General features: G+C 32.5%; 1 protein-coding gene across 1 annotated transcript; it reads right to left on the bottom strand.

The window, feature by feature from the left end:
* Positions 1 to 826: 826 nt before the first annotated feature.
* On the bottom strand, positions 827 to 21132 carry LOC133330574 (neogenin-like; the record flags this gene model as incomplete). The annotated part of the gene is made up of 3 exons (XM_061539012.1): positions 827 to 969; positions 1105 to 1305; positions 20998 to 21132. Coding segments are annotated over 3 exons (479 nt in total), but the record flags the coding sequence as incomplete, so codon positions are not given.
* Between the last annotated feature and the right edge of the window lie 791 nt (positions 21133 to 21923).

Here is a 21923-nt window from a genome sequence, read left to right on the forward strand (position 1 = left end):
GTACGTTATGCCAAATTTCGTGCAAGTCGAAGGATATATAGGGACTTTGGTGCACCATTTACATGAAATCGGACGAAACTATATATGGGAGCTATATCTAAATCTGGACCGATTTTCTCGAAACTTGGCAGACATCATTCAGCACCTAATTCAGTACTCTATGCCAAATTTCATGCAAATCGAAACATATAGAAGGACTTTGGTGCACCATTACCTTAAATCGGACGAAACTATATATGGGAGCTATATCTAAATCTGAACCGATTTTTCCGAATTTCAATAGGATTCGTCATTGGACCAAATTAGTGACTTGTGCCAAATTTCATCCAAATCGGATCATAAATGCGACCTGTACTTTGTTTACAATTTAACATCTACAGACGGATGGACATGCATAAATCGACTCAGAAAGTAATTCTATGCATATTCTCAAAAGGAACCATGTGTCTATCTCGTTTCCTTTTGCCTGTTACAAACATATGCACAAAGACATAATACCCTGTACCACAGTGTGGTGAAGGGTATAAATATTTTAAAGGTGTTGGTCATTAGTCATTAAAAAGTGGTCATTAAAAAATCCTTTTAAAATCTTCTTTTTTAATCTACGCCTCCATTGGCCACTTACAAATATTCCGACAGCCACTTACAAAAACATCCCACTAAGCAAACTAAACTTGGGTTTTATAAAATATTTTCTATAAAATATCCAAATCTCTGTTTAAAAATCCACTATTTATGATGGGTGTTCAAATTGCTTTCTGAGACAAATAAACCAAAAATTAGGAAAATATTTTTCAAATGGCAAAAAACTTATTTTTTTTTTAAATTACAAATCTCTGCCACCTACCTTTTTCGTCCAATATATAGATGGTACTGGATTGCCAGATCCTTTACATTCCATTGTGACGGGGCCACCTTTGCGAGCTTGTAAATTACCCGAGGTGGGTGTGGCACGAACACTAGGTGGTACTGAAAAAAATACACGGAGAAAAATTTATATTTTCAAATACATATAACAATTCTATCTTCGTTTTGTTTAGTTTTCAAATACATATAACAGTTCTATTTTCATTTTGCTTTTTTATTATTTTGTTCCGTACTTACCCAATATTTCCACAGTATGCACTTGATCACGATTTACTTTGTCACTAATTTGACACACATAATCACCGGCATCTTGTGGCTCCAAATCGGATATTTCTAAGTTATAACCATCTATCAGTCTTATACGTTCATCCCGTGTCACCATTATGTTGGAGGCTGTTAGGACATTAATGCCACGACGCCACAATAACACAAAGTTTCCTGTAAGAAGTGAAAAAAACAAGGACGATAGTCAGCATTAAAATCTCATGTGATTTATGGGAAGGAGACAAAAAGAGGGATATTTGTAGTTTTTGGAATTTATTTTCTTATAAGAATAATATGTGATATTGGATAGTTAGATATAAATGTGTTGTTTGTGATGATAGTTACAAGCCTGGCGATAACATAAGGGAAAGGCGGCTAGTAAAATAAATCCCAGGACGAAAATATGTGTTGAGAATATTTATGTCGTACAGATGTTAAGGAGTATGTTTTCCTTCAGCAATCCATGGAGTAAATGGTAAAAAGAATCGTATTATTTTTTTACTTGATAAAATATTCTTTAAGAATCCTAGGCCGATGTTAGTTTTAGGAAAATATTCTTAAAAATCTAGCCTTCGGCTTGTTTCCTAAACAAATTTTTGTTTTGGCCCCTGAATAAAAAAATACTTTACCCCGGCCATTATACACAACCATAAGGAAGAGTAAATTTGAAGACAATGACTCCATTGTCAAAAGGAGCTCCGGACAATAAAATACAAATTAATTTAATGCGCTATTAAATGAGGCAAATAAAATTGGCCATTCGGTGGTACATAAAATGTGAAACCGAAAATAATTTCTAAATCGAATGAAAGAAATAAAGGCGATTAAAGGTCAGTGTTTAATTTCCTGCTACACTTTATTTTAAATTCCACACTTTATTTAAATATCTCACACTTTTCCCTATTACCCCCATCAACCATTGATTCCGCTCTCTCGACTTCCTCATTATTTGTGCAATTAATACTAGCTAAATAGAAATTAAAACCAAAAGATAGACACGGATAAACAAAGCATGAAAAGTATTAAATTTCATTAAAATCCAATTTATAGTCGTACAATTGTAGAAGTACAACAAAAAAAAGAAAAGCTACGCGGAAGCAAAATACCATATCCCCTCCTCAACCCATCACACTCGACCCGCAACAAGCTTAAGCTTATGAAAAACCCATAGAAAAACAAATAAAAAAGTCGGCAGTGAGGGATAGAAATCTTCACGATTTGTTGAATTAAAAACACATAAAAAAGGATTTACATGATGGTCATTTTATATCCTCTATTTTATTCCCTGTGTTTACTTTACAGTTTATACTGGTAAAAATGTGTACACAAAAAAAAAGAAGAGAAATCAATGATTTTTTGTCTCCTTCCATTCGCCTTTATCTTTGTTTGCATTAAAAACTAATAAAAGTATTGAATTGTAAAATAGCTAACAAAACGGGTTTGGGTCATAATTCTAGGAAGTCACTCACACCATTTCCTCCGTCTACCATTACAACTCAAAGGGGTAAACAGATAAACAAACAAACCGTGAGGGCGTGGGTGTATTTGTAGTTTGTCTTTGTATTTAATTTCTATATTTGACATTTAATTTGTTTTATTGGATTAAATTGCATTGCAGCCAGTCAGGTGAAATAAAACAGACGCGAACAATGGCCAAACTATTAGCAATGCTTCCCTACATGTTTATTTATAACTCTAAAAGTCATTATCTAGTGTAGGCAGACATAAGTTGTTGGTGTTGTTTTGGTCTTTATATGTTTTAAGTTGTTCTTTTTTCAAAATAAAACGAATCGTTTCTAGTAAACGTATTCTAATTGTCCTTCAAAAAATATTCTTTAAAAAATCTATTTTACGCTTCAAATAATCCTTAAGACTTCAACGCTATAAATAGTCCTTGAAAAAGATGCTTTAAAAAACTACGCTTTTTTTTTTGAAAAAATATTCTTTAAATAATCAACGCTTCATGTAGTCCCTAAAAATATATTATTTAAAAAAAATAATCATTGAAAACTATTCTTCAAAAAATATACGCTGCAAGTAGTCCTGTAGAAAATATTCTTTAAAAATTTTACGCTTCAAATAGTCCTTGAAAAATATTTTTAAATCAGTGAGCGGAACAGTATAGTCGGACGGGTCCGACCATACGATACCCTACACAACTATATATTGACTTCAAAAAAACACAAAAAATTAACTTTTCCGCCAACTTCATCTCAAAATTATTATCTGACCGTAATCGAAAATTATAGGCTTTGTCCTTGACCATATCTGGAACCTCATGGAAAATTTCAAAGCGATTAGCGCTATATTTCCGTCCTCTAGTGTGGTAATGGGTTACTAAATAATCCGATTACATACGATTATATAATTGGTATCAATTTAAAGGCCAAGCACTCCTCTTGGATATACTATAAACTTCTCGGGTCTATGTCCTTCAGGAGTAAATATATACGCTATAGAATACAAATTTTGTAATTTTTCCCACAAAAGTCAGGGTCCTTTTGACCCACTAAATATTGACCGATCTTTATGAAAACAGGCATGCTTATTCTTTGGCCCGATCCCCTTTCTCCATGCAAAAATTCGCGGTGTGTGGGCCATAATTGCGGCCTCTGGAGCGACCAGAAAAGCCGACAAAAAAGTTTTTGTTCCGTTTCGTCCCCTTAATATGAACCGATCTTTACCAAAAACAATAGGGGTCTTCATTGGCCAGAACCGATCCTACATGCAAAATTTCGTGAAGACTGGTCCATAACTGTGGACTGTATCGTGTTTACAAATTATAATGGACAGACGGACGGACACACATGTCTAGATCGAAGCAGCTAGTCGAGATATGACGATCGGTATACTTAAAGGTAGGTCTAGCTCCAATATTTCGCGGCGTTACACACTTTTGACAACATAGTTGTGTAGGATAAAAAAAACTACACTTCAAATAGTCATTCAAAAAACATTCCTTAAAAATCTACGATTCAAATAGTCCTTTAAAACATCTACTTTTTAAATAGTCCTTGAAAACATATTCTTTAAAAAATCTACACTTCAAATAGACCCTAGAAACATATTCTTTAATTTAAAAGCTTTAAATCAGTGAAAACAGAAAAAATTGAATTTGAAAATTTTTCACAAAATAAACGATGCTTCTGTTTGAGCTTGTTTCTTTCGTCTCTGAAAAATATTCATAAAAATAAAGGCTTCAGCTTGACCCTTGAAAAAAATACGCCTACAAAATATTCTTAAAGGATTTATTTTTTTCTTTTAATTCAATCTTCTTTCTAAATCTGACTCGATTTTCTTGAATTTCAATAGGGTTCGCCATTGGGCCGAATAAGTGACTTGTACCAAATTTTATCCCAATCGGATCATAAATGCGACCTGTACCATGTTTACCATTTAAAATCTACAGACGGACGGACAGACGGACGGACATGCATACATCGACTTAAAAAGTGATTCTATGCATATTCTCAAAAGGAACCATGGGTCTATCTCGTTTCATTTTGCCTGTTACAAACATATGCACAAAGACATAATACCCTGTACCACAGTGTGGTGAAAGGTATAAAAATATATGCTCCTGTTTGGTCTCAGGAAAATATATTATTGTGGTCTTTGGAAAAATGTGCCTATGTGTGATCCTTGAAACAATAATCTTATAAAAATCCACGCCTATTTTTGATCCATGAAGCAATAATCTTTTAAAAAAATCCATGATTCTTTTTTGAATCCTTGAAACAATAAGCTTTAAAAAATCCCAGTCTCTTTCTGATTCTTGAAACAATAATCTATAAAAAATCCACGCCTCTTCTTGATCGTTGAAGCAATAATCTTTAAAAAAATCCATGCCTCTTTTTGACCCATGAAACAAAAATCTGTGTGGATCTTAAAAAAATATGCTGTAAAAATCCCAAATATTTAAAAAGTCCATGTCGCTGTTTGGTCTTTAATCCTCCCAAATATTTAAAAAATAATACAAAATAAAAACATTCACGATTCAGTTTGTTCCTGGAAAATATCCTTCTTGATTTTTGTGTTTAGAAATACATTGGCCTCTTTATTATTGAATTTTATGGTCAATTAGTTTGCTGGTCTCAAATCATTTACAAATACTCTCTCGTTACTTTTATGTGGCAGTTTAATGGTCGTAATTCTTGTTTCTTAGCAATAAATGGTAAGAGCTATTGCTTTATTGATGCTTCTGAAAATGTGTGTCTAAAACATGTTGTTCAACTCACTCCCCTCCCTCCTGGCCTTCTCTCTTAAAACCATATTAAAATACTTGTTTATAGTTGCTACTGTTACACACTAAATACATTTAACTCGTACTTTTTATTTAGTTTTCCTGGTTATACAAATCTTCTACTACTTTTATTTCATTCATTTCATTTATTTGTACATTTGATTGTATTCATTCTCTATACTTCAACCAGAAGAAGTACCCTTTTGATTCTTTAATTTCATTAGATTTCTTGTTATTGTTTTTTCTAAAGTTTTTTTTCTGTTTTTTTTTTTATATTTTCCTACTCTACTCTCATGATTGGCAGTTCAGGTTGATTTTTCTAATACCAGTTTCAGGTTGTTGTTTTTTTTTTCTTCCAGGCATTTCTTGAAAAAACAAAAAAAGCAGGAAAAAAAGAGTTGATTTGATTAAAAGTTAATCTTGAGTGTAAAGCAAAAGAATCAAATTGTATTGTTTTAACTAATCCTTTTAAGCTCAATGGCAATGTGTGTGTGTGCGTGTATGTGTGTATTTTCTTGATTACTTAGGTGCTGATGTATGGTGATTTGTTTTCTATAGCAGAAATCAGAGCAAAAAGGAAATGAAAGGATATAGTTTGATTGATTAGTGCTGCTCTGAGTCAACTATTCATCTTAAATCATCGGTGAAAGAAACTCAATTGGGTAAATTTTTTAGCTTCGTAGAAAATGCACATTGAAAGATTTGTTTCGTTTGAAGAATTGATTTTTATGTTGTAAATTGAATTTTATATAAATATATACAGTGAGTGTAATAAGTATTTTGCCTCAATAAAAATTTGAAAAAAAATCCAATATATACGCCTAAAGCCAGCAAACTAAATATGTAAAATGAATGTATAATGGAGTATGTTTGTGGACATATTTAGATCGTATTTCTGCAAGAATCACTGCGAAAGACCTATTGGTCTCGAAGATATCGGCCGAAATATATAACAATCCAAAAATGTTTATCACAAAAAAGTATTTTGCTTTTTATTATTATTTTAGAAAAAATTGTTACATAGAACACGTTTGGTCTTTTTGTGGTTACCATTGCGGGTATACTATAAGCGATTTGGCAACGATTCCAATAAACGACGTCATTTTTCGCGAGTATTTTCTCACATTTACGTTCAATACATTCTGCAGCAACATTTCATTCAATATTTGGTAATTTCTCGTCCTAATCTCAAAATCAGAGCATTAAATATAGTCGTCGGGGCTTCAAAACACCCCAAATATGTTAAGAATAATAAAACGGAGGTTTTACAAAATATATCGCGAGGACAGGACCTTAAAAACTATTAAAACCAAAATCCGACAAACAAATTTTTTAAAAAAATATCGCGAAACCCCATTTTTCTAACTTCGAAAACTTTATGGTTCATTTTTATTGATCTAGGAACCAAAATATACGATGAAAATAGCGATAAGGAGGTCAGATTCAAATATATGGACAGTTTTCTGGCAATAGAAATACATCTTATTTCGAAAAAAAATACATCGACCCGTTTATTCCCTACTGCATTTTATTCGCAACTGATGGTGTTAATCGGAGATAAAATATAGAATGCGTATTCGCTACCAGCAACCAGAGTTTTTCAGAAGACAATAGGATTTGACGAATAATGATGTTTTATCCCAACTTCATGTATTGGTTTTTATTACTATTGCTTTAGAACTGTTCATATCTTTGAATCTGACCCACTTATTGGTATTTACATTGCATATATTGGTTCCTAGATCAATATTACTGGACCATACAAATTTCGAAGTCAAAAAATTTGAGTTTCGCGAATTTTTTTTAAATAATTTGTTTGTCGGATTTTGGTTTTTATAGTTTTTAAGGTTCTGTCCTCGCGTTATATTTTGCAAAACCTCTTCTTTATTATTCTAAACATATTTGGGAAGTTTTGAAGCCCCAATGACTATGTTTAATACTCTCATCTTAAGATTAGGACGAGAAAATACCAAATATTAAATGAAATACTGATGGAGAATGTATTGAATGTAAATGTGAGAAAATACCCACGAAAAAATGCCGTAATGTAATGAAATCGTGGTCAAATCGCTTATAGTATGTGGTTAACCGCAATTGTAACTATAAAAAGACCAAACGTGTCCAATGTAACAATTTTTTCTAAAATAATAATAAAAAGCAAAATATTTTTTTGTGATAAACATTTTTGGATTATTATATATTTCGGCCGATATCTTCGAGACCAATAGGTCTTTCGCTGTGATTCTTGCAGAAATACGATCTAAATATGTCCACAAATGTACTCCATCATATCTAAGTCATTTTACATCTTTAGTTTGCTGGCTTCAGACGTATATATTAGAATTTTTTCAAATTTTTATTGAGGCAAAATACTTTTTACACTCACTGTATGTCAATTGATGGTAATCAACTTCGTTTGGAAAATGTCAATTCATACACTAGAGCAGGAAAGAAAAATCGACACTTTTATTCGAAAATAAATGTTAAATTAAAAAAGGGTCATTTTTATAAGAATATTTTTCAAGGACCAAAAAGAAGCAGTGGTTTATAAAGAACCCTTTTCCAATAACCACTTAAATTTAGAGAATATTTTTTTTAATAACTTAATAGGGGTGTAAATTTTTTAAAGCATATTTTTTCAAGGACTATTTGAATCGTAAATTGTATAAAGAATATATTTTTAAGGAATATTTGAAGCGTAGATTTTATATTTTTAGGGAGTATTTGAAGCATTGAAATTATAAAGAATATTTTTCAAATGACTGTTTGGAGCGCATATTTTTTATTTAAAGAATATTTTTTCAAGGACATTTTTTAAAGAATATCTTTTCACGGACTATTTGAAGCGTAGATTTTTTAAATAATTCTTTTTTTAAGGACTATGTGAAGCGTACATTTTTTAAAGAATATTTTTTAAGGACTATTGGAAGCGAAGATTTTTTAAAGAATATTTTTTAAGAACTACGTAAAACGAAGATTTTTTAAAAAATATTTTTCAAGGACTATTTGAAGCGTATCATTTCTAAAGAATATTTTTCAAGGACTATTTGAAGCGTAGAATTTTTAAAGAATATTTGTTTAAGGACTATATGAAGCGTATTTTTTTAAAGAATATTTTTCATGGACTATATGAAGCGTAGATTTTTTAAAGAATATTTTTCAAGGACTATATGAAGCGAAATTTTGGTCCTAGACCCACCTTTTAATATACCGATCGAGATATCTCGACTAGCTGAGTCGATCTAGATATGTGTGTCCGTCCGTCCATCTGTCATTGGTTATTGGTAAAGATCAGTTAATATTAAGGGGATGAAATGGCCCAAAAACTAAATTTTTGTCTGATTTTCTGCCAGCGGCCTCAATTATGGCCAAAACACCGCGAATTTTTACATGGGGAAGGTGAATGGGCCAAGAATAAACATGCCTGTTTTGATAAAGATCGGTCAATATGTAGCTGGTCAAATGGACCCTGATTTTTGTGTAAACAATTACAAAATTTGTATTCTATAGCGTATATATTTACCCCTGAAGGACATAGACCCAAGAAATTGAAAATATACCCAAGAGGAGTGGTTGACCTTTAAATTTATACCAATTATATTGACGAATGTACTCGGATGTGGGAGTTACACTTAAATATTTACAGGTGCTTACGTATTCATATATTATTTAGTAACCCATTACCACACTAGAGGTCGAAAATATAGTGCTGGTCGCATTGCCGTTTTCCATGAGGGTCCAAGTCCAGATCCATGATCAGATAATAATTTTGGGATGAAGTGGGGGAAAACTTAAATTTGTGTGTGTTTTCGAGTCGGTGAAAATGAAGGGAATTTGGAAAATTAATTAGAAGGGCTGTACTGAATATTAGTAATACTCGGAAAATATGTCATTGTAAGGAGGAGGTGCTGTTGACCTCTAATCGGAAATGAGATGAAAATATCAAGAAATGTTGTCCAGGCTCGGAATAAAAATCCACAGAAAGTTAGAGCTCCGTGGTAGTTGTGTAGGGTATAGTATGGTTGGCCCCGTCCGACTATACTGGTCCGCTCACTGGTTAAAAATCTTTTTTCTATGACCATCATAAGCGTATATATTTAAAAATCGTTTATTCTAAGACCATCATAAGCTTAATTTTTTAACTCATTTTTTAGGAACCCACACGACACAATTAAAGTAAAATTTTTAACGAATATTTTTTCTGTAACTATTGGAATCAAAGATTTTTAAGGAATACTTTTTCAATGACTTAAAAGACTAGATATTTTAAGCATGCATTTTTAAAGGCCGTATAGGACCTAGAACTATTGGAAGTGAACATTTTTTAAAGAATATTTTGTCAATAACTATTAGAAGTCTAGACATTTTAAGAATATAATTTCAAAGGCCGAACATGAGCGCAGATTATCTAAAAATTTTTTAAAGGACCAAACATAAGCGTAGATTCATTAGAGAATATTTTTCAAGGACCATACGATTTTTTAAGTACTATTTGTTCAGAAACCATAGAGAAGCGTAATTTTCTGAACCAATTTTCTGTTTAGACCATTTATATCGAATAGCCATTATTATTTGCCACATTTAATAGAACATTAAATTAATTTGTATTTTATTACCCTAAACTCCATTCTGCAATTAATATATTGCCTGACCTTTTACTTTCACTAATGGTCTAATGAAGATTTGTACAATGGCTGTGGTAAATTTATTGAAAGATTTCGATTTCTATTTTCTCTTCTTTTGCTTCCTAAATGTATTTCTGTGTATGGTGGTTGCTGTTAATTTGTTTTTATGGTCAATTAAAAATTAATTATAATGTATTACTTTTTTTCTGTACAACAAATCATTGTCCATTAGAAACATTTTGTTTTAAAGCTATTTAATTTTTTCAAATCTAAAAATCTTTAATTCCGTCCCTTTTCCATAAATGTGAATCAGAGTCTTAAAATGGAAAAAGCTTTTCCCCGGAATTCATCATCATCATTATTACGCACAAATGAATTGCAGTTTGCCAAATAATAGCTTCTCTTTCTCTGGTTCTCTTCTGCAATGTTCTTGAGAATATTAACTCTTGTACTGCTTGGGGCAATGCCAACGAAATTTCAATGGAATGCTTCGAACGAGTCATAAGCGCATACACTAGATGATGTTAGTGGCATACATACATTCAAACATACACATACATGTGCAGATACAACTGTTCATGCTATTGCATTCTGTCTTTATTGCGTTTGTATTTGCTCTTGCGTGTGTCCTTTTATTAAGTTCCATGTATGGATGTACGTCTAAGTCCTAGTGAAAAATGTCCTTGCCTTTGCGTACACATTTAGACTCAACAGGAAAAAAAGGAATGATACAAAAAATACTTGGCCATCTTTAATACCATTGTTTTTTCGTTGTTGCTGCTGTAGATTTTCCATCACTGCAGATGAACTCCTGTGAAAATGGCAATCATTCATTTCGTTTGTTTATGGAAACGGAAAAGATATTAAGGCAAATTGAACTACTTCTAGCTAACAATTGACTTCCGGAATTCAGGGGGAAAAGGGGACAGCAAAAAAAAAGGAAGCCAGAAGGGAGCAGGAGAGACCTGAAGGAAAAAATGTATCGAAATAGGATACTTTTCAAGGGATCATTTAAAAATATTTTAAAGGACTTGCTAAGAAATAATTTTCAAGGACTATCAAAAACACGGGCGAAGATTTTTTGCGGAGCAATTTTTCAACGAATATGACATGGATTTTTAAAAATAAGGCGTGGATTTAAAAAAAATATTTTTTCAACAACCATTACAAGACATGAATTTTTTAAATAATATATTTTCAGTGACCAATATTTATTTAACCATATGTTTTCATAACCTAAAAATTTATTCTGCCATTATTCTCTGCATTTTGTATAATTTAACCGCAAAACTAAAATTGTAATGTCAATTTAACAAATAACCACATTCTGCATGTCAATCACAAAACAATTGCCAACCAACCAATCTGACGGCCAGCCAGGCTGCAAGCCAACAATCAACTGACCAGCTGTCCAACTACCAAAGTTCACTAAACTGCTAAACTAATCATGGTCATTGATATTAATAGGAAAATTAGTTATGTACTTTAGACGACGACCATCCATTCATTCAACAATCCATTTAGTCGTATTCAGCTTGGAAGTTCCATTTTTTCACAACTTCTAGCCGCAGCAGTTATACAAATTGAATGCAATAACTAACCCACTGGGTCAACCCGCCCTGCCATTCAGCAAGCAAACCAATCATGCTGGCAAATCATTTTGAAATAAGAGATTAACGCGAATTGTAATGACGCAGAAATATTTTAGAATCCATTGTTTTTGTTTTTGTGTAATGGTCCATTTGGAATATATTTGTGTGTGTGTATTTATTCCAAATTGAAAAATGACATCAGACGACTGTAATGTGCTTATCAAGCTTCTAAAGAGAGAAACAGTAAAACACTGTGATATTGGGAAGATTGTCAAAAAGTGAATATGAGCATATATCCTTGAGAAAAATATTCGACGAGAGAATTGAGATTGAGAAAAATGTTCGACGATCTGTCAAAGTCGTGATTCTATATATCCCTCCTTAAGATTTCGAAGTCATTAAAAATTCCTTACAAAAATATTTTCAGATTTTTTTGAAGGGCTTCCTAATGTCTCAGCCCATTACTGTATACTCCAAGAAATATTGCCAACAAATTGTGAAATATATTCTCTATGAAAACCAAAGAAAAACTGGAAAACTTGTTAAGAAAAAGAGGAAACTACTCAACCATACATAACTATAGTAGGACAGAAGAAATACCCATACAAAACAATTGGCTGAGGCAGAGACGGCGAAAAGGGGCAGGCCAGTACTACCATGCAGAACAATGAACTCGAAAAAACTGTACACATAACCACACACACACAAACATATTGACATCCATACAGCACATAAAAACTGGCATTTGTCACTTAACCAAAAAGGAAACGGAAATTTAATACGCAGTCATATCCAATGCACAGTCAAAGTGCATTTTAAGATAATAGATCCCTTAAGACCTGTGACTGGGAGAGAAGAACAGAAAAAAGGCTAGAAAAACAAAACAAAGAAATACACACTCAAACACACTCCCATTAAGAAAAAGGCGTGTAAAACATAAACTAAGAAAACATCATCATATGAATAACCATGAAGACGAAAGAAACGCCACAGAGAGAGATTGAAAGGTATTTAAACATTTTGTGCAATTTTGTTGCATGTCTTTCGTTATGGAATTTGTGTTTTTTTCGTTTTTCTCCATTCTAGACAAAATATATGCACCTCCATTGTTTCTAAGGGTTATGAGTGCAACGGTAGCTGGCATTGGAGACATCAGACACATTATCATCACAAGAAAAAGCATAAAATGGCAAGAATGGTCTATTAACATGGTTCACAACGTATGACATGTTGAATGACATTCAATGTTTCAACACAGAAAGAGAGAGAAAAATTGTCATACACAGAACACAAAAGAGAAAGGAAAGGAACAGGTGGAAGGGGTAAAACTGACTGATTAACACACTGGAACCAAGAGTACAACTGGGTGAGTATTAAGATCTTAAGAGAGGCACCAAATTCAAGTGAACTTGGAGAAAAGGTTAATGATTTAGCCACAACAGTTTAAATACATCTGCCTGTTCAAAGATTAACAGACCACAAAGCGAGGATTATAAACAATATTTTTTATACCTAAGAAAAATATACGGTTGGTTATTAACACAACGCTCTTAAAATCTAACAAAACAAATAGTGCTGTAGGGACTTAGAGACGCAAGACGTGGATCATGGATTTCATGGATCACCATAAGGCGTGGATTTTTTACGGATAATATTTTCATGGACCACCATAAGACGTGGATTTTTTAAGGATAATATTTTCATGGACCACCATAAGGCGTGGATTTTTTAAGGATAATATTTTCAAGGGCCACCATAAGGCGTGGATTTTTTAAAGAATATTTTCATGGACCACCATAAGGCGTGGATTTTTTTAATTTAAAGAATATTTTCATGGACCACCATAAGGCGTGGATTTTTTTTTTTATTTTCAGGACCACCATAGGCGTGGATTTTTTTTTTAAAGGGCCACCATAGGGCGTGGATTTTTTGAGGATAATATTTTCATGGACCACCATAAGGCGTAGATTTTTCTAAAGATAAAATTTTCATGGACCACCATAAGGTTTAGGTTTTTTGAAGTTAACATTTTCATGGACCACCATAAGTCGTAGATTTTTTTAAGGATAAAATTTTCATGGACCACCATAAGGCGTAGGTTTTTTTAAAGAAAAAAATTTCATGGACCACCATAAGGCGTAGATTTTTTAAAGATACAATTTTTATGGACCACCATACGGCTTAGGTTTTTTAAAGATAAAATTTTCATGGACCACCATAAGGCGTAGATTTTTTTAAAGATACAATTTTCATGGACCACCATAAGGTGTTTTTAAGGATATTTATACCCTTCACCACACTGTGGTAAGGGTAGATTTTTTTAAAGATAAAATTTTAAACCCATGGTTCCAGAATATGCATAGAATTTTTTAAGGATATTTACCCGTTATTCTGTACCACACTGTTCATGTATTTTTGTAAACAAATTACAGGTTGCAATTATGATCCAATTTGGATGAAATTTGGCACATGTCACTTATTTGGCCCAAGGACAAATTGGAATTGGAGAAAATCGGTTCAGATTTAGATTACGCTCCCATATATAGTTTCGTCCGATTTTATGTAAATAGAGCACCATACTGCCAATATTTGTCCGATTGAGACAAAAGATTGATGAACGTGAAGTTTTGTTGAAATCGGTTCAGATTTAGATAGAGCTCTCATATACAGTTTACTCCGATTTTGTGTAAATTGTGCACCATACTATCGATGTTTGTCCGATTGAGGCAACATTTTGCACAGAGTACTGGATTATGTCCAGATTACTGTGTGCGAAGTTTTGTTGGAATCGGTTCAGATTTAGATGTAACTCCCATATATAGTTTCGTGCGATTTTAGGTAAATTGTGCACCGAACTGAAAATGTTTGCCCGATTGGGGCAAAATTTTCCACAGAAAAATTTGCTGAAATCGGTCCAGATTTATATATAGCTCCCATATATATTTTCGTCTGATTTTGGGTAAATAGTGCACTAAACTCCCAACATTTGTCCGATTGAGACAACATTTTGCACAACATACTGAATTAATTCCAGTTTGATGTATGTGAAGTTTTGCTGAAATTGGTTCAGATTTGCATATAGCTCCCATACAAAATTTTGCCGGACTTCATACAAATGTTACACCAAAAATTCAAGTTTGCTCGATTGTCATGCAATTTTTTATCGATTTCAGAATATAGTTTTTATTGGTTCAAATATCAATGTAGATCATATTTGTTTTTTACCCGATCCAAATATGGTGTGTTTCTTTTATCAAAAGGATATTGTACACATTATCATTTCTTGTTTGTACCCAAGTGGTGAAGGGTATCATATAGCCGACCCCGTCCGACTTTTGAACTTTCCTTATTGGTTCTTAAATATTTGTTAAAGGACATTCATAGGCGTGGGTTTGTATTTTCATAATTTTTTACTGGGTTTTCATTGGTGTGGTTTTTGTAAAGGACATTCATGGGCGTGAGTTTTTAATTAATTAAGACTCATAGCGTGGATCTTTCTTAAATATTTTTTAAAGGACATTCATAGACGTGGGTTTTTATTTAAATAATTTTGAAAGAACTTTTATAATTTTTAGAGGACCTTAATAGGAATGTCTTCATATTTATAAAATGACCTTCATAAGCGTGGCTTTTAATAAAAATTTTCTGTAATGGACGTTCATAGGATTTTTTTAATATTTTTAAAGGATTTTCCGACTTCCGAAAGAGTGTTTTTAGGAAATTAATAGTTTGGGCATTTTTAAAGAACTTTCAGAGCTGTAGAATATCTTGCTTAAGATACTCACAGTTTTAAATGAGGATTTTTAGAAACAATTTTATCGACAGGATAATAACAATGAATTTTAAGAAAAATGTGTTGTTCTTTAACAAAAATATAACGACCTTCATGATCTTAAGACTATTTTACCATGAGTGTGGATTTTTTAAATTATAAAATCAAGACTTATATTCTTTTAATTCTTGTTATGTATCAAAAATGTTTCAGTTTTAGTCACTGTGATCATCCTCATCCACGTTATCCTAATGAAGACGTTGAAAATAACAGCAACATTAAACTTGCAAAAAAAAAAAAAAGACAAAACGTCCAACAAAAAAAGAGTAGAAACCGTTGAAATTGTTACGTGTCATTTAATGTGATGGTGGCAGATGACTGCTGAAATGCATAACATCAAATGCAAATTCACAATTGTTAGCATAAGAATATAAATATAACGAAACAAAAAAAATAATAGAAGAAAAAATACAATATAAAATTACATGAACGACTGCGGAACATACAGCCACACTCACACACAACCACATCAACTTAAATATATGCATAGCTGACCACATTATACCCGTATCCACTGGCGCGCACACACACACACACTCATATACATATATGTAAAGCCACCTGCAAACATTGTTACAATGTGTTTAAACTTCAACTGATGTTAACCCGGCAGTGCGGTGCTATCCTAGATAGGTCACAACCAGTTAGCCATCCATTTATTTTAACATTTTCTGCACCCATGTTTTATTATATTTCTAATGGTTTTCTATAAATAACGTGATGCACAATTATGTATGTATATACATACAGAGACACTTTATATTTTATATATGTTGCACAGTTTTTTCTTCTTCTTTCTTTTCCATATATTTTATAATATGTATAAACGAAAAGAGAAGGAGAGAGGAAAAATACAACAAATTGATATCCATGCATGAGTGTATGCAACATGTGTTACTGTCATACTAAACTGTGCTGGTCATGTCCATGGACATGCTTGAAATAGGTTTTTATTCCCAGTAGTTAGCATTTTAACAATAGTGACAGCAGGTGTATTAAACCAACAACAACAAAAACAAACGATCTAACGAACAACTGACTGAACATTGTTCAATGTGTATGTATGTGTGTGGCCAATGAAGTGTGTCGATGTGTGCGCATTGAGAATTTTATATATTCCATCATCATTACTTTTTTCGTTGTAGTAGTGTTGTTGTTGTTGGTGTGGGAGGTGTGTTTGTTTCTCTCTTCAAATAGTGCATTTTGTTGGATATGACATAGCATATTATTATTATTTAAATGTACGTGTTAATTTGCTTTTAAATAAATTGATGTAATGTTAAATGTATGATGTTCGTTAATTTAAGGATATGTCGGGTATACTTTTCCATAGACTGTTCAGTTGTCCACACACCATATATAATTGCGGTAAAATATCAATATATCATTTTATTTTGACAGGGTATAATACAACAGTAGAAATATTTTCAGTATTTCAATGGATTGATTTAGGCATACATATACTTCAAGGACTGTCACAAGCGTAGATTTGAAACAACTATTTGAAACGTATATATCATAAAGAATTCAAGGGCCAATACAAGGCGTTGATTTAAAAAAAAAAACATTTTCAAGGACCAATAAAAGGCGTGGATTTTTAAAAAAGCATTTTCAAGGACCAATACATGGCGTGGATTTTTAAAAGAGCATTTTCAACTGACTGAACATTGTTCAATGTGTATGTATGTGTGTGGCCAATGAAGTGTGTCGATGTGTGCGCATTGAGAATTTTATATATTCCATCATCATTACTTTTTTCGTTGTAGTAGTGTTGAGGTGTGTTTGTTTCTCTCTTCAAATAGTGCATTTTGTTGGATATGACATAGCATATTATTATTTAAATGTACGTGTTAATTTGCTTTTAAATAAATTGATGTAATGTTAAATGTATGATGTTCGTTAATTTAAGGATATGTCGGGTATACTTTTCCATAGACTGTTCAGTTGTCCACACACCATATATAATTGCGGTAAAATATCAATATATCATTTTATTTTGACAGGGTATAATACAACAGTAGAAATATTTTCAGTATTTCAATGGATTGATTTAGGCATACATATACTTCAAGGACTGTCACAAGCGTAGATTTGAAACAACTATTTGAAACGTATATATCATAAAGAATTCAAGGGCCAATACAAGGCGTTGATTTAAAAAAAAAAAACATTTTCAAGGACCAATAAAAGGCGTGGATTTTTAAAAGAGCATTTTCAAGGACCAATACATGGCGTGGATTTTTAAAAGAGCATTTTCAAGGACCAATACATGGCGTGGATTTTTAAAAGAGCATTTTCAAGGACCAATACATGGCGTGGATTTTTAAAAGAGCATTTTCAAGGACCAATACATGGCGTGGATTTTTAAAAGAGCATTTTCAATTTTTTAAAGAATATTTTTTTACACAACCAACACAACGCGTAGATTTTTAAAAGATTTTTAGGAACAAATGCACTTTACGGGCACCTTTCAGATAATTTTGAAATTTTTACCATAGGTAGCCGTTCTGATGCCGATTATAGCAACATACATTTTTTCGGGGGGAAATCAGTACTTCCCGAGATATGGGGTTCCAAAGTTCAAAAAATACCCCCACTTTTTATTAAATATATTTAAGAATACCACTCCGAAACGTTTAAATTTTTTACAGCACATAGTCCTTTTGAAGCTGATTACAACCACATAATTTTTTTTTTTTTTTTGGTGAGAACTTCGTACTTCCGGAAATATGGAGTATCAAAATGTAATAAAAACCTACATTTTATACCCTTACTTATTATCCGACAACAAATTGAGTAATGAGAACAAAATTTTCTTTAAATTTCAATTTTTCCTGAATAGCCGGCCTTCGGCCGGGGATTTAAGACTTTGTCCTATGGACAGGTGGGAAATTGGGCTACGCGAGCAGAATTCTCTTTTAATTTAAATTTGTTTAAATAGCCGGCCTTCGGCCGGGTATTTGAGACTTTCTCCTATGCACATGTGGAAAATTGGGCTACGCGAGCAGAATTCTCATTTAATTTCAATTTTTTCTAAATGATTTCCCCCCGAAAAAACGTATGTTGCTGTAATCAGCATCAGAAGGACTAACTATGATAAACATTTCAAAATGATCTGAGAGGTGTCCGTAAAGTGCATTTAAGCCGATTTTTATACCCTTCACCACACTGTGGTACAGGGTATTATGTCTTTGTGCATATGTTTGTAACAGGCAAAAGGAATCGATATAGACCCATGGATCCTCATGGAAAATTTCAAAGCGATCAGCGCTATATTTCCGCCCTCAAGTGTGGCAATGTGTTTCTAAATAATATCTCAATACGTAAGCACCTGTAAATATTTTAGTGTAACTCCCACATCCGAGTACATACGACAATATAATTGGTATCAATTTAAAGGTCAACTACTCCTCTTGGATATACTATCAACTTCTCGGGCATATGTCCTTCAGGATCAAGTATATAGGCCCTAGAATAAAAATTTTGTAATTTTGCACACAAAAGTCAGGGTCCATTTGACCCGCTAAATTTTGACAGATCTTTATCAAAACAATCATGCTTATTCTTCGAACCCCTTCTCCATGTAAAATTTCACGATGTTCGGATCATAATTTCGGCCGCTGGAGCGACCAGAAAAATCGACAAAAATTTAGTATTTGGTCCATTTCATTCCCTTAATATTATTCGATCTTTACCAAAAACAATAGGGGTCTTCATTGGCCAGAACACGTCCTACATGCAAAAGATTGGTCCATAACTGTGGCCTGTATCGTGTTTACAAATTATAATGGACAGACGGACGGACACACATGTCTAGATCGTCTCAGCTAGTCGAGATATGACGATCGGTATAATTAAAGGTGGGTCTAGGACCAATATTTCGCGGCGTTGCAAACTTTTGGGCCTCCACAAAGCTATAATACCCTGACAACATAGTTGTGTAGGGTATAAAAATCCGGACCACAATTGACGATCGAATTTTTCTTATTTTACACCTTGACTTCGGTCTTGTATACCTTTTAAAAATAAGGTTGACGCCAGTGCCGTTTCCGTCCTAAACTATGTCCTAAGAGGATTTAGTTTAGCAAAATTTTAAGAAAAGCTTATTTTCAATTTAATTTTGAAATTTTGTAGCTATTAATGAGGTTTTATTATGGTCCTTTTAAGGAAAAATCACAGGTATCAGTATGAAATTATAAAATGTATATCTGGCGGACTAACTGAGATATATTTAAGAACCGGATCGTTATTTAGGCAGTAGATGTATAACATTAAAATATGAAAAACTATAATTCTAATCGGTTCCAAAAAGATCTTTAGGTGATATGGTAATATTTCTCAAATATATTGTACATTTTATATTAAATATTTTTTTAAAAACTATTAAAGAATATTGTAAGGATATTTTGGGAACGTAGACACTTTCTTAATTATTTTTTAAGGAACTAGAGATTTTACGTATGACCCACATCTCTCACAGTTGACAGTTGAGATCAGAACGAAAAGTTTAAAAATTTTGTGATCGTTTTTCGACAAACTTCAAATGATTGTTATTCATCGTACATTTAATTTTGAAACGAATTGTGTTTAAATGGGAACTGGTAATAGTAGAAAGTACACACATAGTTAAACATTTTCGTTGAAGAGGTAACAAATTCTCTACATAGGGAACTGGTCATACCAATACATTGGCTATATAGATATATGGTTTTTCAGACAGTTAAAGCTACCTATGAATATCAGCTCTTTGTCAAATTACTTTGCAAAACATTTCAACTTATTACAAATTCATATTAAAATTACAACATTGATTTATATATTCTCTCTGGAATATATGGAACCGAAATTTGCTTTTGACATCCCGTTGTTAAGTTTTCATCAAATATAAGTTTCAACATTTCAACATCTACTCTAATTCCTATTGAACACATTTTACATCAAATCTTGCCAATAATTCATTATCATTATTAGGAACATCATAATAATTACATTTATTTAACACACATTCACACAATTCATATTTTTAATAACAATAATGTATTTCAACAACAACCACTGGCTGCTATTCAATTCCATCATCATAATTATTATTAGTCAACAATTAAAGACCATTAACATTTACACAAAAAATAAATGTTTATAAAATGAAAATGAAATTCCCATAGAGATATAGAATATATACAACTAATATACATATGTATTTAAACTCTTTACATGTTATGTGTTTGGTAAACACGCATACATGCCCAGTAAATTACTGGCCATACCAACATTTAAGAGGGAACAATATAATACCATTGTGGTAGTTGGTGGAATTAAAACATCTGGTGGCTATCTGACAGACAAACTGACTATATGGCTCTCTTTGTCCATGTAAAAGTTACCAAAAATGCATTTGAATTATCGCAGCTAGTACGTATTGTTTAAATAATTGTGTTTATTGATGATAGTTTGTTGTCGATGTTGTTGTAGTTTTTGTTGTTGTGTATATGATAATGTTAAACGTGTGACCGAAATTTAGTGTAGGTTTATGATGTTGGTTTGTTTCTGCTTTCTGGGTAAAATGGTACTCACCTAAATTTTCCACTTGGCATGGGAGAACCAATGTATCACCCACAACAGCCCGATATGTATGTCCTCGCGATAGAAAACGTGGCTGATTACCCGATACAGTTTGTGGTGAATTGTTAAGCGGCCGTAGATTAGTGGCTGTAAATAGATAAACAAAATTTAAAATGGGGAAATTAATTTATAATGTTTAGCACATTGAAATGCTATTAAGAGCTATTTAAATAATAAAACATGTTAAATTAATTGATTTTATGGGGGAATTTGAAGAGAACATGCTATAAAACAATAATAGTTTATTAGTGTGTTAATTATTTCATTTGAAGTTAGTTTATTACACCAATTTTATACGGGGGAGTCTCCATAGAATAACTTAATAGAAGAGCAGAAAGTAATCTTCATAGACCAGCTGAAAGGAGTTTCAATATACGAGGTAAAGGGAGTTTCTGAATGAATTCTTTGATAGACGAGCTGAAGGGAGTCCTTCATAGACGATCTGAAAGAAGTCCTTATAGGGTTGAAGGGAAGGCTTTTTTGACGACGTGAAGGGAGTCTATCATAGACCAGTTAAAAGGAGTTTTTTTAGTCTACTTGAAGAGAGTTTTTATTGACGAGCTGAAGGGAATTTTCATAGACAAGCCTCTAAGGACGAGCAAACATGAGTTATTATGGACGTGCTGTAGAGAGTCTTCATAGAAGAGCCGTAGAAAGTTTATAAAATCGTAGATTTTTTACAGAATATTTTTTCAAGGGCCAAACAGAAGCGTCGATTTTTTAAAGAATATTTCTTTAAAGGAACAACACAAGACGTATATTTCTTAAAGGATATATTTTAAAAAATCTAAGCCTGTTGGTTCTTAAATAATATTCTTTAAAAAAGCCTTGGGTTGGTCCTTATAAAAATGTTCTTGCAAAAATCTAAGCCTTCTGTT

This window comes from Musca vetustissima, unplaced genomic scaffold, assembly GCF_032173495.1.
Source record: "Musca vetustissima isolate MV318-11 ecotype Yass unplaced genomic scaffold, APGP_CSIRO_Mvet_v1 utg10372, whole genome shotgun sequence".
Classification (NCBI taxonomy): Eukaryota; Metazoa; Arthropoda; class Insecta; order Diptera; family Muscidae; genus Musca; species Musca vetustissima.